This window comes from Convolutriloba macropyga, chromosome 5 (genome assembly GCF_964194025.1).
Source record: "Convolutriloba macropyga chromosome 5, txConMacr16.3, whole genome shotgun sequence".
NCBI lineage: Eukaryota > Metazoa > Xenacoelomorpha > Acoela > Convolutidae > Convolutriloba > Convolutriloba macropyga.
This window is the reverse complement of record NC_134472.1, coordinates 12405899-12432568: the sequence shown is the minus strand read 5'-3', so window position 1 is coordinate 12432568 and position 26670 is coordinate 12405899. Positions and strand designations below refer to the sequence as shown.

Below are 26670 nucleotides of genomic sequence, written 5' to 3'. Positions count from 1 at the left end.
AGCAAAAGATAACCTAACAAAAGGAGATAGAACTCACGAACATGATATATGGTCACAATCAGAAAAACTATATGATTATGAAAATTATAACTATTATTCTCAGGTAGTAAATGACTGAAACATATTGTGTAGGCGGGAGACATTATTCAAACACAATTAACGAAACAAAAACTGAAAAAATCAATCCTAAAACTAATAAACTTATAATAATCATGAAAGGAAAATGTACAATCTGCAACAGAAACAAATCAAAGATTTTAACCAAATAAATGACGCGAGGTACAAATTTTCTCAAAAATTCAAAATGTGTATGCGGTAGAATTGGTGCTGCAAATAACCCTTATGGTCATATGAGTGGTAGTGGTAAGCTATACTTAAAGGGTAATTGTGGTTGCAAAAGAGTAAAAAGCTTACCTTACACTCACCAACAATTAGAAATGGAAGGTGAAGGCATTCGTAAATTTTTCAGAGGAGTTTATAATAAGGTATTAAAGCCAGTTGGTAAGAAAATAATCGCTAATCCTGGTAGAGCTTTACAGATTGCGACACAATTGGGCGCTGCAGCTGCGTCTAAAAATCCAAAAGCTATTGCAAGTGCTGGTATGCAAGCTGGTAAGTTTGGTATCACTGGCAAAGGAGTGAAAATTGGAGATCTAACAACTGGTGGGGCTCTTTATATTTATCGTTAATTTAAATGAAGAAGGACTCAACCAAAATATTCATTGATGAAATTTATGATAAACCAGCAAAAAAGATTTATCCTACAAATAAAACTATTGTTAAAAGGATAGATGATACTTGGAGTTTAGACCTTCTCGATCTCGTAGATTATGGTGTGAAAAACAATAGAGGTTATCGCTATGTTTTGGTTTGTGTTGACAACTTTTCAAAGTATGGATGGACAATTCCACTGAAAAATAAATATGCAACCACGATTAAAGAAGTATTTGAACAAATAATAACAAACTCAAAAAGAAAACCAAACTTAATTGAAACTGATGATGGAAAAGAATTCGCTAACAAAATCTTCGAAACTTACTTAAAATCTCAAAACATTAAAAGATATTCTAGATATACATCGAAAGGAGCAGTTTTTGCAGAGAGATTTAACAGAACTATAAGGAATCTTTTGAAGAAACCAGTATTTGAAAATGGTGATGCTAACTGGATCGATATTCTTGACTCAATAATCAAAAAATATAATAACACTGTTCACAGCTCAACAAAGATGACACCAATTCAAGCTTCTAAAATTACTAATCAAAAGAGAGTATTAAATAACTTGCAAGATAAGCGGAAAAAACAAAAACCAAAATTTAAATTAGGAGACTTAGTTAGAACCGCTGACATTGATAAAACTTTCTCCAAAGGTGATACTACAAATTGGAGTAATAAGCTATATATGATAACAGAAGTAATTCATGAGACAATACCGACTTACCATATTGATTTTTTGCCTGAAAGATATAATCAATCGATATTGAAGAAGTCAAAAGTATCACTTATGGAAAATGATCAAGTTATGTCAAATCTAAAAATAATTTGAATAAATTTATCTATACTAAATGAAATACATAAACGGAACATTTTATAGAGAACTTGAAAATGAAAAATATATAATTCATGATGGTAAAATTATGTTTGAAACAAAAATGCCAAAATCCTTGAAAACTAGATATGAAATTATGTTTGATACAAAACTTACAAAAACACAAACGGTAGTAGAATTAGACGATGGGACACTACAGTTATTGGAATCACAGAATCAAAAAAACTTACCGAAGATGAAATAATTATGAAATATGCTACAATGTGCGTAAGTTGCAACAAACGATTTTTCATTGAATTTCCATATGAATATAGATGTTTAATCTGTAACGCTAAAGCAATAAAACCAAAACGAAAACTAACAAAATTACAAAGAAAAAGACGAGCTAATTTCAGTAATAGATTTAAATATGCAGAGTTGAAAATATCAGTTATTTGTATGGATGTTATGCAGCTCTATCGTGAGTCAAATCCAAATTTAATTGCAGCAATTTTATTATTACTGAAGAAATCGAAATTAAATTTTAATGATATTTTATTTGAAAAATATTGTAATATGCTTGATAATTTAGGCTCTAGTGTGGTTTTAGATGCAAAAGGTGTGTGGGTGTTTGGATATGAAGCATTAAGACTCGTTAAATGGTTACAATCAGATAAGTATTATGATAACATTAATTATTTTGATTTAATTTACACTATAATGAATAAAGACAAAAACATAATAATAACTTTAGAAGTTTTTGATAGTATAAATGAGCTTACCAAGTGACTCCGAAACAATATATAGTGATAGTGATTACTCTGAGGATGAATCTATACATGATTCTGATTTAGATTTTATCGATGACTCTGATCTCACAAGTAGTGATGAATCAGATAGTAGTGATGATGAAATTTTGAATGATAAATGTACTATTTTCAAGTCTACAGTAATAGTTCGCTAATGTATTACTCGAAAGGTGAGTCGGGTGAGAGTGTGGAGCTTGTAAACAACACTAATTTTGATTTTGATTATGTAGATAAATTTGGCTACCAAGTATACTTATTCAAAGATTCAAAACTATTAAATATTTTATTTTGAAAAAGTTATTTGAATAAATTATTTCCTAATAAATGAAGACTACTGAACAAAATTCAAAAAGTCAAGTCGATGTAGGTGAATTCCTACGTATGAGTGAAAGACAAAATCGCTCTAGACGAATCCCTGAAGATATAGATCTTGGTGAATTCTTTAGAATAGCCGAAAGTAGATCTAACAGAATAGTCAGAAAAAATATACATGAAATTAGAGAAAAAATGAAAGAAAGCAAAGGTTTTGATTTAGTTGGAAATATAAAAATTAATGGAATATCCAAAAAAACTAATATGAGATTCAGATCGGTAAAAGATTTCGAATCTTACATAGAAAAAATAGATGAACATTACGACGGAGATGAAGTTATTTTCACAGGTGATAGTATCGAATATGATGTGCCTGAATTCAAACCTGTTAAAAGAAGTAATTACGGAAAAGGTACTAACTGTTTAGCAGATATAGAAGAATTTCATGGAGATAAAAGCTTCATTCCAAGTGGTAATAACTGTTTTCTCAAATGTATAAATTATCTAACTAGTAAAGACTATAAAAACGAATATTTTGAATTCATTCGGAATGAAGACTGTAGAAAAAATGTAATGACTTCAGCACGAGTTCAACCATTTGTTACTAAGCACGGAATAGATGTTGGTATTTTCAATGGAACACAAATATTACCTAAATCTGTTAAAGAACGAAGAAAATGTCTATATCTTTACAAGAATCATTTCTGTGTAATATGGGGTGATTCTTTGAAGAAAGCTGTTAAAGAAACCGAGCTTAATTTTAAATATATTAATAATAGAGTTAATAAATTAAATTCACAGAATTTCAAAGAATATAAATTTAATCCTAAAACAGTAGAGTCGCAAGTAAATAATGTCTGTGTTTACGATATTGAAACTTTCAATAGAGAACGAGCTGTTCCGTATGCTGCAGGTTATTTCCCGATTTCAAAGATGGGTATTAGCAAATATAGTAGAGATTTAACAAAAGAAGAAATTCAAAAGTATCTAGACGATGTGAGAATATTCGATGGTGAAGACTGCATAGAAAAAATATTCAAAAAGTTGCGGGATGTGAAAGGAGAACCAAAAAAGATTGAGAAGAACGGAAAAGAAATAATCGTAGAATATGAACTAAAAATGATTGCTCATAATGGTTCTGGTTTTGATAGCTGGATAATCTTAGATAATTTACCTGAATGGGCACGAATCACTAGTATGATCAAGACTGGCAAGGGAATAATTAATATGAAAATCTATAACGGTATGTGCGATGTTAAATCTAATAGCAAAGGCAAACCTCAATATTTAATATTTAATTGTAGTGCAAATCATATGAAATCTTCACTTAGAAAATTAGGTGAAACTTATAAATTACAAGCTGAAGTATTGAAACAAGAAATTGATCATACTGAAATTTATGAAGACACTTGGCAAGACCAACAACCTATTTGGTAACCATATTTGAGAATGGATATTCTAACACTAGCTATTATATACGCAAGATATTCAATGAATATGCAATCAATTACTGGACTTGGAATGAAAGATTGTCTATCATTGCCTTCTTTGGGATGGAAATATTTTAATTCGAAAAGGGACCAACCAGACTTAATTGAACCTATTTATACTTATACTGATAAATGTATGAGGTATTTTGTTAGACAATCTATCAAGGGTGGAAAAGTCGGTGCTTTTAATCAGATCTATGAATCAGAAATTTCTGATAAGATATTTGATATTATAAAATCTGAATTAGCCATCGATGGGAATAAATATGAAATTTTTGAGAAATACTCTAGTTTTATAAAAGCATATAGAACTAAATATGAAAATGAATATGAATCAAAATTTGATGATTATAGACTTATTAAACAAAAAGCTAAAGACAAATATGTAAATGAAAAACTCAGTGAATTATCAATATCTAAGAAGTTGCGAGAGTTAAATAGAGACAATCTATTAATGGCATTTGATGCTACTAGTCTATATCCAAGCGCAATGGTCCTAAAATTGAAACTGGTTATGCTTTCACAAAAGATATGTCTTCAGATATTATTAATCAGTTCAATTCAGGCAAGACACAATTTGCATCAGCAATACTCAAAGTAAAATATTATAACCCAAAAGATCTTGTTATTCCACATTTGCCTGTTAAAGAAGAAGTGAATAAAATTGAAGTTAATAGATTAAGAAATGGATATATTATTGATACTCTCACAAGTGTAGACATTGAAGAAATTGTAAAAATTGGTGGTAAAGTTATTGAAGTATATGAAGGTGTGCTTTACAGAGAAAATTTCAAAGAATCTCCATTCAAAGAATTTATTAATAATTTGTTCGAGTTAAGAGCTAAAAATAAATCTGAAGGTGAAGATATTCTGCAAGAAATGGTAAAATTGATTATGAATAGTTTATATGGGCAAACTATTAGAAAGGATATCGAAGAAGAGTTCTGTTGTAAGACTGAACATTGGATGAAAACTGAGTTTGATGAAAGAGTTAAAGACTATTGGAAATTAGCAAATGGAAATTATATTGTAAAATTGAGTTTAGACGAAGGTATTGACAAAGAAACTGAGGACAAAAATACTATGCCATCTCAGTTGGGAGCATTCATTCTGAGTAATAGCAAGCGAATTATGAACAATTTTGTAAGAATTATAGACGGTTTCAAAAAAAATAGTGCGTATTACCAGGATACCGACAGCCTGTACATCGAAAAAAAATATTGGAATATATTAGATGAGAATAATCTTGTTGGAGAGAAATTAGGTCAAGGTAAAAATGATTATGGTAATGGTGGTATTTTTTATGGACTATTTTTAGCACCTAAAATTAAATATTGTTTGACTATTAATGAATATGGAATTATAAATGAGAAAAAGACATTCAAAGGATTTGGTGATATTAATCGGTTGTTAGATACTAAAAAGTATTTTGATATGTATGAAGGTAAGCCTGTTGAAGGTAAGTTTCCTATCAGCTGGAAAAAATCGTTCGATTCAGGCGTAATTATTCCTTCTAAGAAGAGAGATTGTGAAGAATGCAATGATAATGAATTATGCGAGGAATGTGATTCAATAATTAGACAGAATAAGAAGTTTCAACATAATCTCAACGAATTAAAAAGACAAGCTGCTGACAAAAACGGAATTATGAAACCTTATTATATTGCATAATTTTATTCAAAATGTCGACAGAGTGTGAATATATATAATCAATTATAAAACTCAAAATTATATGCTTGCCAAAGTGCGGATATACAGGCATTCGAACTATTTTTTATAAGTATGTGAACATATTTAATTAATTTCCACAGTATGTGAACATATTTAATCAATTATGAATCTATTTTTATCATTATGTGAACATATTCATTCAATTTTTAGTGTGTAGTAGTAAGCGAACTCTATATATACACATATCCTATAACAATAGTAAGCGTAGCTAGAGCGAATGCGAAGCATGAGCTAGTAGTAAGCGAGAGTGAGTTGCGAAGCGACGAACGGTGAGATGCGAAGCATTGAGCGAGCGTTAGTAGGCTGCCGGATAGTTTACCTGATCTTGAATGGAGATATCGAGCGAGCGAGGCGAGTGAGATATGTTCATTTGAGATTTGGTAGACTATCCGCAGTTTACTATACTACTTCCTTTATCAACATAGTTCCTACTGAAAAAGATAAAAAAAATTACCTTATCGCAAGTATCTCTACCATTTAACTATTTTTGTTCTTGTTCCGACCTCGACTCCTTTCAGTGAGGGATGAATTTATATATTCAACTTTTTTGTTCAACCAGTATTGGCCGTTCGATACAATAATTGTCAAAAGTTGTGAGTGGTATATAGCTAGAAAGCCCATCAAAAGTAGAATATTTTTATTACAGGGTTTTCAAAATTTTGTCTTTTTCAAGGAGTTGGGGTTTAAAATTATTGTGAACATTGCGAGCAAATTTTCCGTGTTTAATGTTTTTAAGGTGTTTCGTATCGTATGAACAACCAATTATACCAACAAAAAAAGGTTCACAAAATCTCCGAATAACAATAGGGATGTCTCAGCTTGCATACATAAATTACGTGGCCAATTTCCAATAAGTTAAATTTCAATAAATTTTAGGTTTTTTAAATCGGGTGACAAAACTCTTTTCATGGAACTGAGCTCTATCCCTAGAAAAGAGAAAAGGAACGAAGAATCAAGTGTACAAAATTTTAGACCAACATTCACTCAAAAACCGCCTCAAAAATCCGCTTTAAAAATATTGTTCAATAAACAAAATTGTCAATAAAAAAACAAACAAATTTTTATAATAATGGTTTGTGTTGCATCAAATAAGCTGGAGTAGCCTTTACCTCTAAGAGAAAGTCTTATAAGGCTGTAAATTAACAGTTATAGATACCCGTATCGTTCCAGGGGAAATTAAGGGATCGAAAAAGGGAAACAGTCGCCAAGTACAGATTCTGATTTGGAGTTTGGCAAATTCGTCCAGCCAATTCGGTTGTCACGGTCAGATCGAGATTTTTGTTGGTGGTATTATGGCTACATATTCGGATGGGGGTACAAACACACAAATGGACATGTTTCCGACCAACTATTCGGGGCTCAAGTGCCTATGTGGTCACACCAGGTTTGCAAATGAATGTTTTCCTTAATTAATTTCTCATTCATTACGTAGGAAACAAACTTTTGGGATTTAAAAAATAATCAGTTCTTCGCTTAAACAAATTCCGTCAGCCAAGAACCTGATTATGCAAAATTTGTTGTTTATTATTTAAGGTATCTTTGAGATGCCAAATTTTATCACGAGCCCAGATATGGGTAGGTGCTAATCAGTAATTTGTCTTTTCAACCCGCAATTAGTAACCTGTGGGAATTTTTATATAATTATCCATCAGGTATTTTTTTCATTTCTGATTTATTAACATCCTGGATAACATTACATATAGTCTCGTAACGTTAAAAGCTCTTTGGTACGTTATTAGACATATTCAATTTTGAGTTTGTGAGAAAAATTCTGAACGTGAACAAAATCTTTGTTTTCATCAAATGGTTTGATAATCTTCGTGTAAGATTCTTGTACGATTACCAGGATAGCAAAAAAGGATAGGACAAATGTGACACGCTTCAAAAACCTGGGAGAATATATATTAACGATAAATGATTACAAGGTGTTTATGTATGATCAAAGTAAGTTTATCAGGAAATCATATATTCATTTAACGACAACCGACTAGAAAATCTTGCATGATCCTTGAAGGATAACTGAGGTATCACTCTAGGATGAATTACTTCTGGGCATTATTGAACTATTGTCAGAATGAAACCAAAACAACTGCAATAATTTGAGCTCGTGAGCGAAGCCAGGTTATGGCTATTATGGAAAAAATATGCAATTACAAGGGAAGAGATGGTCAAAAACATCAGTTGTTCGAGAAGATAAACAGATTGCTCTAACAACGAGTTTTGTTCCCATCAAAATTTAGAAAACGGATTTTCAGCAAAAAAAGTTATTTATTTCCTCCAAAATCTATATTTGTGTTTTTATATATTCTGGGTATTAATTATAGTGCATTATTATCAAAAGAGAACAGTTCCGAAAACATAAAAAACTTTGGCCAAGATAGAAATGGTTTTTTGAAGGAAAATAGTCTGAACCAAAGTTTTAAATAATAAATTTAGCTTCCTATGACTGGATGACGAGCAACATGCTATGTGCTGGCTACTCGCAAGGGGGCACAGACGCGTGCCAAGGAGACTCTGGTGGCCCCTTAGTCGGTTGGTTCGGAGACTCAGAGCCAGAGTTAGTTGGGGTGGTATCATGGGGTGAAGGATGTGCAGAACCGAAGCATCCAGGTGTCTATGCCAAGGTGTGCAATTATGTTGATTGGATCGAGGAAAATGCAGCGTAAATGAGGAGTTTAATTACTGATTATATAAGTTATAACTTATAAATATAACCGTATGATGGACTTCTGATTTTCAACATAGTTACTAATGGATTGATTTGAGGCCGATTGTAAAAGAGTGTCAAAAATTAGCAGTCTATAGTGTGCCCATTTTACAAGCGAACGTGATTTAATGTCCATTTTCTGTCAATTCTTATCTGGAACTGGATAACCCAGTTGAAGTTTTCTTCAAAAAACATTAAGAAATGATTGTTTTTGATCGGTATTTTTTAGGAAAAAAACGGTCAAAGTATTTGTGGTTTTTTGACTGACTTGACCGTTTTCTATCGTTTTTCTTCGGCTAATAGGTAGCTAGATGAGTTATTGAAAATTTCAGTTACTGGACAGTATTATTGGCAGTTTTACTCGTATTGTCTCTTTAAGTAACGGTCACATAATCACTTGCGACTGTAATTTAAAATTATTAAATACGTAATTGCATGTTACAAGTGAGAGCTGAGAGGTACTAAGCTTCATTCTGAATTTCCACATTTCTGAATTTTGTCAAGTTAACAGAAAACCCCACATAATTGTTTTTGGTCTAATTCCGAGAACAAAAACGCTTTTTATCCCTAGTCCAACTCCGACAGAGTTATCTTCCCTGAATCTTGCAAGACTCTTACTGGTAAAAATATGTATAAGCTTGAAAGAGCATTGCAAAAAAACTTTTTAGATTTTACAAGATTTTGGACACAGGGGATCGCAGTTTTAGAAACGCTCGAATTCTCAGCTGATCTGAGTCCTAATAATATGAAAAATGATAGTGCAACTTTCTAACTTGACATGTATTACCCTTAGGTTGTGAGACCCCCCTCCCCCAAACTGACTTACAGAAACATAATTTGAATGAAAAAATTCTAGCATAACATAACCGACTAACGTTCGGCGAATTGCTCTCAAACGACCGGCAAGCTGTTGTCTTCGGTAGTAGTAGGCTGGAGATTAGAGTTGCATAAGGAGGGGTGGGTTGCGGGAGGGGTGGGCAAGCGGAGCAGGGAGAGGGGTATCATGCGTTGAGGGGCCAATTTTTTAAAGATTATAGCCACCTTTCACACCGAAAACAGAAAAGCGGTTCCTTGTTCGATAGTGCTATAATAAGCCGTAGCGGTATAAACGGAAAAATTTTCCGTTCACCCTGCTGTCAGATATTATAATTGTTGGGTCAATTTAGCGCTTTTTTAAAAAAAACAGTTTAATGGCCTTAAATTGGCAAAACCCAAACGAAAGTATTCTATTAATAAATTTAATAGTAAAAATCTTTTTTTCGGAATACTTAGTTCTCTACATTTATATTCTTAATTTCATAAATTGCTCTGGTTCTGCAAAACACTTCATTTTTGTAAAGCATATCGGACGTAACGCACAATTGGAATTTATAAAAATTCGTTCTGTGTGTGTATCTATGTTCCAAAACTTGTTTAGTGTAGTGGCAAAAAATCTGAAACTTCAAATGATTTTGGTCAAAGAATTAGTTCAAAACAAAGAGAAAACGCATTACAAAGACCCGAAACATTTAATCTGTTATACTTTTGACAATAAAACGCTTCAAATTTTTTCTTTTAAGTTTTCATAAATTGCGCTCAGTATCTTTTTTATCGTATTGTTGCACCAATGACAAGCAGAAATCAGACAAGAAAGAGACTACTTCGTTTTATAAACAACAACTGCATCGAAGTGAAGCAGATTGTAACTTTAAAAGTATGTTTTTCTGTGGATTGTTTTCCTTTGACTTTTAAATCTAAATCCTAACTATTCTTTCACAGTGAAGTATATTCTTAATCACTTATTTCTAGTTAAAAGGCGTTTCGTTGAAGCAAAAAAAAAACAAAAACGGATTTAAAATATCGAGCTAATGAACTTTTGCCACATTTTTTCCTTTTACATGCCATAATGGATTAAGCTGCCACTTCAACCTATTTTTTTTTTACTAAATTCGGTTTCTTCAGGGTTTTGTTGTTCAGTTATCTGTTATCTAGTTCAGTGATGAAGCAATGCAATAAAGCAAAACAAAAAATGGTTTGCAACTGCTTCTCTCGCAGTTGAAAAATGAGAGAAAGAAATGATTTCGTCAAACTCATATGAATATTTGATATCTGTTTTGCGTCGTTTGACATATACTAAATTTCACTTCCGTGACTAGTTTGAATTCAAAAGTTCGAAAAAATTTTGCTCGAAGCTGCTAATTTATGCTATTGATTTAATCGAATAATTTATTGTTTCCGTTTTGGTGTGGTGAGACTAGATAATAAAACAAAATCTACCAATAAGAAAAAAGAAAAAGCTGAAAAACTGTTTATCTGCAGAAAATGAGTTGATTTAGAGCTAGGGATTTTACATTTTTTGTTTCAAGTTTATCAAAGAGGATTTCTAAGAAAGTGTAAAAACTTATATTAAACAAATATTTTATTTGTTTTGCTTACACCAGGAGGCGCAGAAACCATTCAAAATCAATCATGAATGGAATTTATCCGCTGTTCAACATTCAGTGATAATATCTTCTACCCACAACTAAGGAAACCAAAATTTAAAAGGCGAGGTGTGGCAATTAACCCGTAATAAAAAATGTTTTTCACATAACGGTTGATTTTTCGACTGATTAAACGTTCTTATTCAGACTTAAAAGCGTTACAAACTATCTTGTCATCTCAGTGAAATAATGTTTCTTTAATTTTACTGAAGCAATTTTATTTCACCAGCAAAATCAAGCAAAATATACTACTGAACATTGCAGATGCCAAATTAATCATTCGGTCTTAGATTTTGGAAAGGAAATTGATTTAAAAGTTTTTAAGAAAAAAATGCAGAAAAACTGTGAAAATTGTGCTTTTCAATTCCTCTCATAAGTCATAATAACTATATATCATCTGTCTATATAATTAATCGATATCAGTCAACAATCGACTTTGCTAATTGTCAAAACTATGACAACCAAATTCTTGTGTTCGAGCCAAAAGGCTGGAGAAATAACGCTTGTTGAAGCCAATCAGCAATATCCCATCGAACCAATTACAATTTCGTCTCTTACAAATATTTCGAAACAGAAATTTTGGGATACTCCTTATTGGTATAGAATGTATTAGCCATTAACTGACAGTATTTGAAACCATATTCTACATGACTCAGTTAATTCATAAATAGTAAACCACTAAATTACTGCTCAAGGCTATGTCAGCGTGCAACAAAAAACACTAAAACTGAAAACTATAAACTTGTCTTTTTGACCTTTTTTCTTTTGCTAAAACTGCACAATTTTTTTAAAGAAAATGCAATAATTTGCACAAATAAGTGAAAAAAATGTGGTTTTCCCATTGAATCTGCGTAACTAGAAGAAGCAATGTGCTCACTGTTCAAAATTTTGTAATCACTATTTCCAAATAAAACATGCAAAAATTAGGATTATGAAATAAACTCTACATATTGTCGCAATTTTTATATACGACCTTTTCTCAATCCCAGTAACAAATTTTTCTCATCTTGAAGGGATTACTTATGCATTGGTAACTAAGGAGTTGTATGTACTCATAGTTGAAAAATTGATTATCACTGTTTCGTATGTAACAAATGCAAAAATTTACTCCAGATAGTTTTCTTGTTTTGATAAAAGCTATGCATCAATCTCTAGTTAACCAATTGCTCATAGATGGATTTTTAAGTTTGGAGATGCCGAAATATTTTTGTCCAGTGGTTTTTGAGATAAACTGATCGAAAATACGTAGTTCAAAACTGTTCAAAAACACGGCGAATCAATCCGATAGACCGAAATAATATAATAGACATGAAATAATTGAAGCTATCGATAAAATGTCAACTTCCTTTAGAAAGCAGTTAGCTGTAAAAAGTTCGTTATCAAAAGCATCATCTAACATACAAAAAATTAACTTTCCACTAAGACTGTGAAAACTTTTTTCTTGGTGAGTTTGTTGATTTTTAAATTGGTTACTTTGGTCTTGGTTTCTGAAGTAGTAAGTCTGTTTAGTTACCTACCCCTCACAGTGACAATATCATGAAACGAGTGCCCCAAATTATGTATGAACAAAATGATGTTTGACTCCATCTTTCGCATCACGTATGAACAAAACGCATAATCAAATCCCAAAAGACAGGTAATAATCATGATATTTCCTCCCACGCCGATTGTAATTAGTACAATATAACCGATTACTAAATGGTTAGTTATAAATGACCAGATGAAAAGGTCAAATATGAACCACTGCATAAAAAAACGCAGCATAGCTTTGAACTTGATCCCGACTTCCTGGGTGCAAATTGTCTTCTCTGTTGGTAGTGAAACTAGTTTCTATCTGAAGTTTCAATTTCTGAGAGAAAAAATGGATCAACTCCGCAAACTCTCGGGGGGGGGTTCAAGGTTAATGTTAAAGATAGGAAGTGATGAGGGTTAAGGAAAAATTGAAAAATTGCGGTTTATATCACCCGAGTCGGAAAAAAAAATTCATGTTACGTCTTGCAAGATTCTTGCAAGATTCTTACAAGATCTTGCAAGATTTATTTTTTCTTGCAATATCTTGCAAGAATCTTGCAAGAAATAACTTTTTCTTGCAAGATTCTTGCAAGAACTTGCAAGATTAACTTTTTTTGGAAGAAAAAAATCGGCTCAAAAAACATTTAAAAAAACATAAAAAAGAGCTCAAAAATAGCCGACAGAGCCGTCATAGGTCCTTATCCTAAGTCCTATCCTAGCAACAAAACCTTTTGAAAACGTCAACAATTAAGTCTAAAAAAATAAAAAAGCATCACAAAAAGAAACAAAGACATCTATCACATGAAAGAAAGTCCTTCGCGCCATTTCTTCTTTTCTTCTTTTTTAATTTTTTTTCTTTTTCTTCAAATTTCTCTTTTCTTGATCGTTTTTCGGGTGCCGAATCGTCAATACACAATTATATAACATCGGAACAACCTTTTTAAGCGGTTTTACTACCCTGTACAGGGGAATTTGGCCCTATAGGGCCAAAAAAGGTGCGGTCATGGATACACACTTTTTTTCAGTAAATCTTTGACATGGCTCGCTGAAACTTTGACACAACCTAGGAGACATCAAATGGAGTCTAATGAACCATAATATAATATCGTAACAACCTTTTTAAGCGGTTTACAGTGGAATTTGGCCCTATAGGGCCGAAATGGGTGCAGTCATGGATACACATTTTTTTTTCAATAAATCTTTGACATGGTTCGCTGAAACTTTGACACAACCTAGGAGACATCAAATGGAGTCTAATGAACCATAATATAATATCGTAACAACCTTTTTAAGCGGTTTACTACCCTAAACAGTGGAATTTGACCCTATAGGGCCAAAATGGGTGCAGTCATGGATACACATTTTTTTTCAATAAATCTTTGACATGGCTCGCTGAAACTTTGACACAATCTAGGAGATATCAAACTGGGTCTAATACAGCATAATACAACGTTATAACAACATTTATAACCAGTTTTACACCTCTGCACAGCTGTAGTGGTGCCAAATATGGCCAAAATGGGGGGTTCACCAAATGCCCCATTTTTTTTCGAAATCTTACACGTAGCTTCCTGGCATCCTAGCAAACCCTAGGAGACATCCCAATGGATCTATACCACCATAAAACAGCGTTATAGCAACACTTATATCCGGTTTTACACAGCTGCACAACAGTAAGGGGCCAAAACGGGCCAAAATGGGGGGGTTCATCGAATGTCCCATTTTTTTCCAAAATCTTACACGTAGCTTCCTGGCACCCTAGCACATCTTAGGAGACATCCCAATGGGTCTCTACCACCATAAAACAGCGTTATGACAACACTTATAACCGGTTTTACACAGCTGCACAACAGTAAGGGGCCAAAACGGGCCAAAATGGGGGGTTCATCGAATGTCCCATTTTTTTCCAAAATCTTACACGTAGCTTCCTGGTACCCCAGCACATCCTAGGAGACATCCCAATGGGTCTATACCACCATAAAACAGCGTTATAACAACACTTATAACCGGTTTTACACACCTGAACAGCCACAGCAGGGTCATTTTGGCCCAAATTGGGGGGTCATCGAACGGCACATTTTTTCCCCGAAATCTTACAGGGAGCTTCCTGGCACTCTAGCACATCCTAGGAGACCTCCCACGGTGTCTATACCACCATAAACCAACGTTATAACAACACTTACAACCCGCTTTTCACCCTTGTACAACAACAGCGATGTCAATTTGGGACAAAATGTGGGGGTGCTTGTACCGGCCAAATTTTCAACATTCCTACGGAAAACACTATGGGGGACCCCCTTCCTCTGAAACTACTGCTTAAAACAAGCTTAACCCAAAAGACGACACCAAAATTGCTCAACTAGACACGGAGAAATTCCAAAATTAGTGTTTTGTAACCCGACCCCATTATGGCCGGGAACAACCCCTGCAGAGTCAAAATTCATCCTGTAGATCCCGGAAAACGTATATAAAACTGTATATATTCGAACTCCAGAGATAATGAGGCGTCTAAATCACTATAATATGTCCACACATATCACTTTTTTAGAGTATCGAATTTTCACGCCCCTGCACAATCATGCCTCGGGCGCAAGCCCCAAATTTGCACTTCAATAAAAACCCCAACCAGCCACTGCTTGTAAATGACCTCTGCAGGGTTAAAAGAGGTGCTAAGGGAGATTCGAACGCCACCAACCCCGTACAATCTGGTTCAGGGGTTAGTGAGTAATTAACAAAAGCAATTTTTTTGAACACGAACTCTTGAGGCGAAATTTGGTATAGGGGCCTTTCTTTTGCTCAAAACAGAGTTCAGAGATATGTAGCTTCACTTCCTGGTTGATACATTGCTTGCTACTGAGTTTCTGACACCAAACAACCTCTATCCCGCGTTGGGAAACTCTTCCCAACTCGGGATAAAAGCAAAATCTAGTTTCGCTACCTACAAGTGAAAACACCATAATAGCAGCCTTGATGGATTTTGCATCAAACAAAAATAAATAAACTGAGAACTTAAAATGGCATAAATGCCACTAAAACCTTGCTCGTAATAGAGCAAACAACACTGGATATGCCAAAAATTCATGTAATCAAGAAACACATGTAAGAACTGTTTATAACAAAAACCTACTTTTTTGACGAATAAACACATTGAACCCAACAATAAACTCTTAGAAAACATTGCAAATTATCACTGACGAGCACTACGTGCTCAAGCAGTTCATAATATAACTAAAAGAACCGTTTTTAATGTTGGTTGTAAGTATTTGTTATAAAAATTGCTAAAAAGGGCAACAAAAGTGAATTTTCTATTTTCTTTTGAAAAGAAGAAGGTTAACATGTCGTTTATTTCGCACAAAACGTAATTTAAAAAACTCAAAACTGAACGTAGGAGTAACGCGGTCAATAATATGCACTTAGAAACCTTTGCAAATTATCACTGACAAACACTAAGGGCCCAGACAATTGATAATATAACTAACAGGACCATTTTTATTAGTGTCTGATAGGTAATTGTAAAGAAATTTTTTTAAAAAAACAACAATATTCAATTTTTTTTGAAAAGAAGAAAATATTATGTTGTTTATTTCGCACAACACTAAATTTAACAAACTCAATACTTGGAAAAAGATAAGCGCCGTCTGTAACTTGCATTTAGTATCACAGAAAACTCTTGATGTGCCAAAAATCAATCATAATCAAGAAAAACATGTAAAACTGTTTATAAAGAAAAAACTTCTTATTTTTGCTCACTAGACTCAATGAATCTTTTTATAAAACTCTTAGAAACAATTGCAAATTATCCCTGACAAATTCTAAAGGCACAGTCAATCCATAATGCAACTAAAAGGACCATTTTTCGTGTTGCTTGATATGTAATTGTTAAGAAATTTATTTAAAAAAAATGCAACAATAGTCAATTTTCTTTGAAGGAAGTAAATTATTGAGCCGTTTATGATGCACAAAACGCAATTTAATAGACTCAGAACTAAAAAGAAGATTAACGACGTCAGTACCTTGCATTAAGTATCACAGAAAACTCTGGATGTGCCAAAAATGCATCATAATAAAGAAAAATTTGTAAGACCTGTTTAAAACAAAACCACTTTTTTTATTAACTAAACTCATCTAATCTTTCTATAGACTCTTAAAAACGATTGCAAATTATCACTGGCAAACGCTGAAGGCCCAGTCAATCCATGATACAACTAAATTGGCCGTTTTTTGTGTTGTCTAATATGTAATTGTTATGAAATTTGCAAAAAAAAAAATACAACAATGGTCAAATTTCTTTGAAAGGAATAAAATTATTGAGTTCTTCTTCTCTCACAAAACGCAATTCAATAAACTCAAAACTCAAAACAAAACAAGCGCCGTCAGTATCATGCATTTAGTATCACAGAAAACTCTGGATGTGCCAAAAAAAGAATAATATTCAAGAAAAACCTGTAAAACCTGTTTATAACGAGAACACATTATTTTTTGCAAACTCAACCCTTTGAATCTTTCTATAAACTCTTAGAAATCTGTACAAAATACCACTAACAAATCTTTGGCGACCAGGCACTTCTTTATACAACTATAAAGACCGTTTTTCTTGTTGTCTGATAGGTAATTCTTATAAAATTTGATAAAAAAAATGCAACAATAGTCATTTTTTTTTGAAAAGAAGAAAATTTGTGAGTTGTTTATTTCGCATAAAACGCAATTTAAAAATCTCGGAACTGAAAATAGAACAAACGCCGTCAGTAAATTGCTTTTATTATCACAGTACGTAATGGATGTGCCAAAAATGCATCATAACCAAGAAAAACATGTAAAACCTGTTTATAACGAGAACACATTATTTTTTGCTAACTCAACCCTTTGAATCTTTTTATAAACTCTTAGAAACCAGTACAAATTATCACTAACAATCCTTTGACGAACAGGCATTTCATTATACAATTATAGGGATCGTTTTTTTTCGTTGTCTGATAGGTAATTGTTACAAAATTTGCTAAAAAATGCAACAATAGTCAATTTTCTTTGAAAATAAGAAAATTTATGAGTTGTTTATTTCGCATAAAATGCAATTTAATAGTCTCGGAACTGAAAATAGAACAAACGCCGTCAGTAAATTGCTTTTATTATCACAGTACGTAATGGATGTGCCAAAAATGTATCATAACCAAGAAAAACATGTAAAACATGTTTGAAACGAGAACACATTATTTTTTGCAAACTCAACCCTTTGAATTTTTCTATAAACTCTTAGAAACCAGTACAAAATATCACTAACAAGTCTTTGGCGACCAGGCACTTCCTTATACAACTATAAAGACCGTTTTTCTTGTTGTCTGATAGGTAATTCTTATAAAATTTGCTAAAAAAAATGCAACAATAGTCAATTTTCTTTGAAATGAAGAAAATTTATGAGTTGTTTATTTCGCATAAAACGCAATTTAAAAATCTCGGAACTGGCAATAAAACAAACGCCGTCAGCAAATTGCTTTTATTATCACAGAACGTAGTGGATGTGCCAAAAATGTATCATTACCAAGAAAAACATGTAAAACCTGTTTATAACGAGAACACATTATTTTTTGCAAACTCAACCCTTTGAATTTTTCTATAAACTCTTAGAAACCAGTACAAAATATCCTTAACAAGTCTTTGGCGACCAGGCACTTCCTTATACAACTATAAAGACCGTTTTTCTTGTTGTCTGATAGGTAATTCTTATAAAATTTGCTAAAAAAAAATGCAACAATAGTCAATTTTCTTTGAAATGAAGAAAATTTATGAGTTGTTTATTTCGCATAAAACGCAATTTAAAAATCTCGGAACTGCAAATAGAACAAACGCCGTCAGCAAATTGCTTTTATTATCACAGAACGTAGTGGATGTGCCAAAAATGTATCATTACCAAGAAAAACATGTAAAACCTGTTTATAACGAGAACACATTATTTTTTGCTAACTCAACCCTTTGAATCTTTCTATAAACTCTTAGAAACCAGTACAAATTATCACCAACAATCCTTTGACGACCAGGCATTTCATTATACAATTATAGGGATCGTTTTTTTTGTTGTCTGATAGGTAATTGTTACAAAATTTGCTAAAAAAAATGCAACAATAGTCAATTTTCTTTGAAAATAAGAAAATTTATGAGTTGTTTATTTCGCATAAAATGCAATTTAATAGTCTCGGAACTGAAAATAGAACAAACGCCGTCAGTAAATTGCTTTTTTTATCACAGTACGTAATGGAGTGCCAAAAATGTATCATAACCAAGAAAAACATGTAAAACCTGTTTGAAACGAGAACACATTTCTTTGCAAACTCAACCCTTTGAATTTTTCTATAAACTCTTAGAAACCAGTACAAAATATCACTAACAAGTCTTTGGCGACCAGGCACTTCCTTATACAACTATAAAGACCGTTTTTCTCGTTGTCTGATAGGTAATTCTTATAAAATTTGCTAAAAAAATGCAACAATAGTCAATTTTCTTTGAAATGAAGAAAATTTATGAGTTGTTTATTTCGCATAAAACGCAATTTAAAAATCTCGGAACTGGAAATAGAACAAACGCCGTCAGCAAATTGCTTTTATTATCACAAAACGTAGTGGATGTGCCAAAAATGTATCATTACCAAGAAAAACATGTAAAACCTGTTCATAACGAGAACACATTATTTTTTGCTAACTCAACCCTTTGAATCTTTCTATATACTCTTAGAAACCAGTACAAATTATCACTAACAATCCTTTGGCTACCAGGCATTTCATTATACAATTATAGGGACCGTTTTTTGTTGTTGTCTGATAGGTAATTGTTACAAAATTTGCTAAAAAAATGCAACAATAATCAATTTTCTTTGAAAATAAGAAAATTTATGAGTTGTTTATTTCGCATAAAACGCAATTTAATAATCTCGGAACTGAAAATAGAACAAACGTCGTCAGTAAATTGCTTTTATTATCACAGAACGTAATGGATGTGCCAAAAATGTATCATAACCAAGAAAAACATGTAAAACCTGTTTATAACGAGAGCACATTATTTTTTGCAAACTCAACCCTTTGAATCTTTCTATAAACTCTTAGAAACCAGTACAAAATATCACTAACAAAATCTTTGACGACCAGGCACTTCCTTATAAAACTATAAAGACAGTTTTTCTTGTTGTCTGATAGGTAATTTTTATAAAATTTGCTAAAAAAAAATGCAACAATAGTCAATTTTCTTTGAAATGAAGAAAATTTATGAGTTGTTTATTTCGCATAAAACGCAATTTAAAAATCTCGGAACTGAAAATAGAACAAACGACGTCAGTAAATTGCTTTTATTATCACAGAACGTAATGGATGTGCCAAAAATTTATCATAACCAAGAAAAACATGTAAAACCTGTTTATAACGAGAACACATTATTTTTTGCTAACTCAACCCTTTGAATTTTTCTATGAACTCTTAGAAACCAGTACAAATTATCACTAACAATCCTTTGGCGACCAGGCATTTCTATATACAATTATAGGGACCGTTTTTTTTTGTTGTCTGATAGGTAATTGTTACAAAATTTGCTGAAAAAAATGCAACAATAGTCAATTTTCTTTGAAAATAAGAAATTTTATGAGTTCTTTATTTGGCATAAAACGCAATTTAATGATCTCGGAACTGAAAATAGAACAAACGTCGTCAGTAAATTGCTTTTATTATCACAGAACGTAATGGATGTGCCAAAAATGTATCATAACCAAGAAAAACATGTAAAACCTGTCTATAACGAGAACAGATTATTTTTTGCTAACTCAACTCATTAAATCTTTCTATAAAATCTTAGAAACCAGTACAATTTATCACTAACAATTCTTTGGCGACCAGGCCTTTCATTATACAACTATAGGACCGTTTTTTTGTTGTCTGATAGGTAATTGTTATAAAATTTGCTTTAAAAAAAGCGACAATAGTCAATTTTCTTTGAAAAGAAGAAAATATATGAGTTCTTTATTTGGCATAAAACGCAATTTAATGATCTCGGAACTGAAAATAGAATGAACGCCTTCAGTAAATTGCTTTTAGTATCACAGAACGTAATGGATGTGCCAAAAATGTATCATAATCAAGGAAAACATGTAAAGCTTGTTTATAACGATAACACTTTTTCTGCTGACTAAACTCATTGAATCTTTCTCTAAACTCATAGAAACCATTGCAAATTATCACTAACAATCCTTTGGCGACCAGGCATTTCATTGTACATCTATACCGACGTTTTTTTTTGTTGTCTGATAGGTAATTGTTATGAAGTTTGCTGAAAAGTGCAACAAAAGTCATTTTCTTTGAAAAGAAGAAAATTATTAAGTCGTTTATTTCGCACAAAAGGCATTATAATAAATCAAAACTGACATTAAAACAAATACTGTCAGAATTTTGCATTCAGTAGCGCAAAAAAACTCTGGATATGCCAAAACTTCATCGTAATTCATCAAAACACAAATAAAAAATAATCGCGTATTCTGAATCAAAAGCGTACCAATGATGTGTTCTATTTCAGTTGATTTTATTTTTTCTTCTCGGAATTTCAAACCGGGAACTTTTTTAAAGCAAAAAAAAGTTAATCTTGCAAGATTCCTTAAGATCTTGCAAGATTAATTTTTTCTTGCAAGATCTTGCAAGATTAACTCCGTCTTGCCAGATCCTGCAAGATTATTTTTTTTGCAAGATTCTTGCAAGATCTTGCAAGATCAACTTTTGTTTTCGACTAGGGCACATATTTATGCCTTCAGTTAGTTTTTATGCACAGCGGAAAATTTCATTTTTATTTGCTCAGACGAAAGCGCGATCAAACATCACGTTCGGAACAATTTATTAAGGTCAAGAATTTTCACAAAACCCCAAATTTTGCTGACGGTTATATTGGGTTTTTGACTTACAGAGCTACCATTTTGCTTAGAATGTACACGGAGATGAAAGTGTGTTTATGAAAAAATTATTTTCCATCCTTATATAGCAAAATGAAACACAATCTAATAACACAGCATGTACCTGAACGGAAATGATGCTGTTACCGGGTCAAGATGTCAGCGCCGTTTCAGCTGATTTTAATGTAAGAAATGCGCTGACGTTGTTGCAATTAAATGAGAAATCCGCTGAATGCACTGAAATGTATTGAAACTTTAAAATTTCAGCGCAACTTTAACGCGTCTCTTACATATAATTAGCAACTTTTCAGCACATTTCCTATATAAATTTGAACAACTTTTTCAGCGCCCTCCTCAGAAAGCTTCATATCTTCCCTCTCAAAAAATCAGCGCCTGTCGCTGCATTTCTTACGCAGTTTAAGCGGATTTCAGCGTATTATTATGTAAGTTTTTTGCCCTGTAAATATTTTCACTTAATTGAATAATATTCTAACTATAAACACTTTGTAAGAATTTTGCAGAAAAACGCTGAAATGCGCTGAAACTATGTAAGAAACGCGCTGAATTTTCATTGCATTGCTTACAAAATTTCAGCGCACTTCAGAACTTTTCAGCGCATTTATAATGTTAAATAATGTGAAATCAAATTACATAAAATGAAGGACAGGACGGAATGACACAGTGGATTGGGTTCTAACCAACAACCATTAGCGCCGTTCGAGACTCCGACAACGTAAGAAAAGTTTAACAACAACTTAAATTTTTTGAAAAATTGGCAGGTTTCGGCGCATTACTTCTTACGAAGTTTTAGCGCATTTCAGCGCAGTTCAGCGCATTATGAATTAAAGTTGAATCTTTTCCGTTTTTTGCACCCGCAAGACTTTAGGCTCCTCTCAATTACAGAGCACGTGCAATTACATTGTAAATCACTATGTAAAGATATGGCACTTGCGTGTGTGGGGAGGGGGTTGCAAATCGAATGCACCCACTAAACTGGGGGTGCAAAAGGAAAAGTTCGGTAGAGTTTTTGCTGTGAAATTTTTGACAATTCGTTGCTCTTCTGCGGATTCCTTGCATAATTTTCAGAAAATTTATTGACAATTTCTGGGTATTTAAAGGTATTTAATATCCTTCATAAAAAATCCTGAAATCTGTAGAAATACAGTTATAGGTAGGAGCAATTGCCATCAAATTTTAGCATCTTTCCCATTAAATTGAGCCAAATAAGTGGGCAGAGAGTGCGTGAGCCCCTTTACCTTGAATGAGCCACAAATTTGTTGAAGTAATCCTATGATTTTGAGGATTTGATTTATATTGGGAAAAAGCTCGTTTTTTTCTTCTGTTTCTGTCCACTTTCGTTGCCTAAGAAATAAAAAATTTGTAGATAACGTTTGAGCAAGTATTTTCTCAAGGCGTTTGAATTCAAAGTTTGAACAAAAGCATGAAAAAATTTTTTTTGTATGAACATGTTTTTTCCCAAGCAAAAAAGCCAGTTTCTTTAAGGAGCCAAATATACTGAAAAAAAAGTTTTTTGTCTGTACAGCTTCTTTTAGTTTTTGGAAGTTACAACTGGAAGTTCAAACTTCTTATAAATTTTGGAGGTTAAATTGACTGTTCGACCAATTACACTAGTTTTTAAAATTCTTGTGAAAAACTTTTTTCATCAATGCTAGTTTTTATTCACTTTCAAAAATTTATTTTTCTGATTCTGTGCCCCCCTCATAGTTAGTCTATAATAATTGCACACCCAAACCTTCTTGCCATATTATTACATAACGATTTACTATGAATGACACCTCCTCTCTAACTGGGGGTCCATAACGTACTGGGGCCACAAAGGTAAAAGATCCAAAATTTGACCTGAAATACTTGTCCACAGGTGACGTTTTGTTTGTTATTGCAAAGAATCGGCAAAGTTTGGCATTTCGACACTGTATTTCGACAAATTATATCTGCTTCATGTTTCAAAAAAAGTTTGTTGGTGAATTTCTACTACATAAAAATCTTAAGTGTTAACTTACCTTTGATGTCTACCACAGATAAAAACAACACACGATGAGCAAATTGACTTACAACCTGAGCCGAGTAGTCAACATCATTCAACGCAAAATTATGTAAGATAAGCGGTGAATGCGGGGTGAATTAGTCAGGCGGTGAATGCGGTGAAAAAAATAATCGCCTCGTAGCGCTAAAATTACATTAGTTCACCGCTGAAATTAGCGGTGAAACTCTTGATTTCACCGCTTTGAAAATAGTGTCCAAATTATGTGAGATAATTGGTGAATTCGGTGAAATTACATAAATTCACCGCTTAACGTAGCAGTGAAATTATAAATTCACCGCTTAGAAAAAAGATGATGTGAGGTAAGAGTGGGGGGATAATGGGGAGTAAGGTAGGATTTGTTAGATTTTTGCCTCACACCCCTTTCCTAAAATGACCCCTAGTCTTATATCTTTTGACACTCTTTCTAAGCCGTGAATGTATGCAATTTTGCCACTAGAGTAAGCGGTGAAATTACTAAAAATCACCAAATTTCACCGCTAAAATATGTTATTTCAACGCTAAAAATCACAAATCTTACAAAAATTCAACGCGCATGCTTTACAAAAAATAGAGTGAATTTGATTTAAATTCAAAAAATATCTTAGACGTTTGCAAGAGGTGGGGCAGCGGAAGGAGTGGCTGACATTGAGGAGGTGAGAGATTCGAATGTGTTTAAGGGCGTTAATTTGTAGAAAGAGGTGAAATGTTGTAAGTTTTTGTAAGTTCACCGCTTACTCTAGCGGAGAAGTTACATAATATCACCGCATTTCCTCGCAAAATTTTGTTCAAAATTTGCAGTGAAAAGAAACAACTTTTCATCGCTTAGCTTGCATATTTTTCCGGTTTTTCCTCGACCCGGGAAACAGCACTGGAGGGCGGGGCAAATATTATCTTTAGATAAGCTGAAACACGCACGTGCATTTTCTTTAATGTCAGATCTCAAAGCCAGATTTTGCTAAATACGGTGCCAGATTTCAAACATTCAAGTTTGTGTTTCAGGGTAAGTTACGAGACACGACTCTAATGTGTCCTTGACTGACTTCAAACTCAATCTTAGGTGTCATAATGTTTATATTTTGTATAATAATTATCGATACATGTAATTTCACATTGCTTTTATTAGTCGTATGAATATATTTGGTAGTAACGCTAACAAAATCTGAACTCTTTGTTTTTTACTTCGAAAATCTGGATTACATCACGAACCGTTTCGCGGTTCTCCATTAATGCCAGATTGTGTCAATGACTACATCAGAGACGTAACCAATACATGTAATTCAATATCAGTATCCTTTTTTAAGTGCAGGAATATAAAAAACGAGAGAAAACAAATTGGCCCCCACTCGTCGGTTTGAGTCAACATCTTCAAGATCATTCTGATTGGCTGATTTCTCAAACAACATGACGTCATACAAAGTGTCCATGAGTAGTAATCCTAGCATGAATAGTGGCTGTTTCCATGGAAACCAGTAGAGTATTGTGTCTGAGATGGCTGTGGTTGAAGTGTTCACATGCTTTGGTAGATCAAACATGGTTATCAATCAATCAGGAGCTTAGTTGCGGGCTACTGCCAAGAAAGAAGTAAAAGTTCCCACAAAATTTATGGGATCTATTCTGTTTCCCCCCCCCCCCCCAGTGTTTTTTATGACCCCCAGTTACTAAGTATATGTTGGGGTCTTTCCCATTATAGCTCCCCCAGCTTAGTGGTCAGATAAACTACAGCCCCCCAAACAGGGTAATTATAACATAAAGGGGGGCTATAATTTCATGGGGGGGGGGGGGGGAAAGACCCATATGTTGTTATACAGCACGTTACTATGTAAGAAAATAGCACGTGCGCCTGGGGGTCATAAAAAATATATGCTCACTAAGGTGGGGGGGGGGGGGCGAAACAGAATTGATCCAATTTATGGATCGTTTCTATTAAAATAAGGATCTTTTCCGTTTGTGCCCCCCCCAGCTTAGTGGGCGCATATTATTTGCAACCCGCAGACGCACGTGCAATATTTTTACATAGTAATTTACTATGTAATGGCACGTGCTCTGTAACTGGGGGGCGCATAACGTACTGGGGGGGCACAAACGGAAAAGATCCTAAAATAAATAAAAAATCTATCCGTAATGGAAAGACCCTTAACGGATGATGTAGTGGATGATGGTTTACGGTAGTTGGGGGCCTTTATTTAATTCCAATTTCGGGCCCCATCTCGAAGCGAAAAAACTGAACGGGTATAAGGAAAGATTTTGGGAACTTTTCCGTTTGTGCCCCCTCCCCCCACACCCACGCCCGTGCGTTATACTCCCCCAATTACGGAGAATGTGACATTAAATAGTAATTCATTATGTGAAAATGTGGCACGTGCATCTTAGGGGTGCAAATAATATGCACCAACAAAGCTTGGGGCACGAGCGGAAAGGGTCCAGTTTTTTTGTCTTTTGAAGAAACATTTACACTTTGCTTTAGATTATTGAACAATGGCACGTGGGTTTTTTTTGTTTTTTGTCAATTTTACAATTTGGCTTCGCAAACGATTGAGCAATTTAAAAAACCTTGGCCGGCGATGCCCCCCTCCTTACCTCTCGCGCACGTGCCGTTATTACCAGAGTGCTTCATCACACTCATACTTTTCAACTATTTTCCTCTAGATTCATTAATGATATGATGGCAGAAGAGAACCAGGATCTACCACCCCTCCAGTGGTTTTATGCCTCCCTTTTACGAGTTATGTGTTGTTAAATAGCAGGTGCGTCTGTGGGCGGGGCGTAAAAGTTATCAGCCCGTGTCGTAAAACGTAGGCAAGCAATCGATTTTATGGAGATTTTCTTAGGCTAAGACTACATTTTGCCAATATATGGGGTATATTTAAAAAAGCTTGCAGCTACGATAGCAAACAAATTTTTAAACGGATTTAAAGCGATCTAAGAGTTGTCTTATTTTCTCGCGACCGATTTTTAGCCAATCAGAATTGAGCAAAATTTAGCTTTGCGAAAACAAAACTGCTATAAAAAACATCATAATCGCGCGCATGTTTTCGTCGTTTAAATATGTTGTAATTTCAATCCAACAAATTTGGCTTTACAGTTTTTGGTTTTATGTTTTCTTTTCAGATTGAAATTGAGATTTGGTCAGAGCCCAATATTCCAGGCAAACTTTTACAGAGAAT

The 26670-nt window shown here is 33.4% G+C and overlaps 1 protein-coding gene and 1 long non-coding RNA gene across 5 annotated transcripts; one reads left to right on the top strand and one right to left on the bottom strand.

Moving 5' to 3' along the window:
- The first annotated feature begins 7088 nt into the window (after window positions 1-7088).
- On the top strand, window positions 7089-8538 carry LOC142339807 (anionic trypsin-2-like). The gene is made up of 2 exons (XM_075390090.1): window positions 7089-7254; window positions 8307-8538. Exons 1-2 carry the CDS (start codon window positions 7179-7181, stop codon window positions 8534-8536), a joined length of 306 nt encoding a protein of 101 aa, XP_075246205.1. The 5' UTR covers window positions 7089-7178; the 3' UTR covers window positions 8537-8538.
- Window positions 8539-12432: 3894 nt separating this feature from the next.
- LOC142339806 (uncharacterized) lies at window positions 12433-26027 on the bottom strand. 4 transcript variants are annotated; one of them, XR_012759033.1, is made up of 3 exons: window positions 25959-26027; window positions 24850-25073; window positions 12433-12827 (listed from the first exon to the last, which is right to left on the bottom strand). It is a non-coding gene; the product is annotated as an uncharacterized LOC142339806 (long non-coding RNA). The 4 variants fall into 4 exon arrangements; XR_012759036.1 differs by having other exon boundaries at window positions 24850-25070; window positions 25900-26018; XR_012759035.1 differs by having other exon boundaries at window positions 25896-26008.
- Between the last annotated feature and the right edge of the window lie 643 nt (window positions 26028-26670).

Excerpts from the sequence above, each read along its gene's own strand:
- LOC142339807 (XM_075390090.1), top strand. The coding sequence starts at position 7,179 with ATGGGGGTACAAACACACAAATGGACATGTTTCCGACCAACTATTCGG. Across the intron at positions 7,255-8,306 it reads TGCCTATGTGGTCACACCAG|CTTCCTATGACTGGATGACG; the intron begins GTTTGCAAATGA and ends TAATAAATTTAG.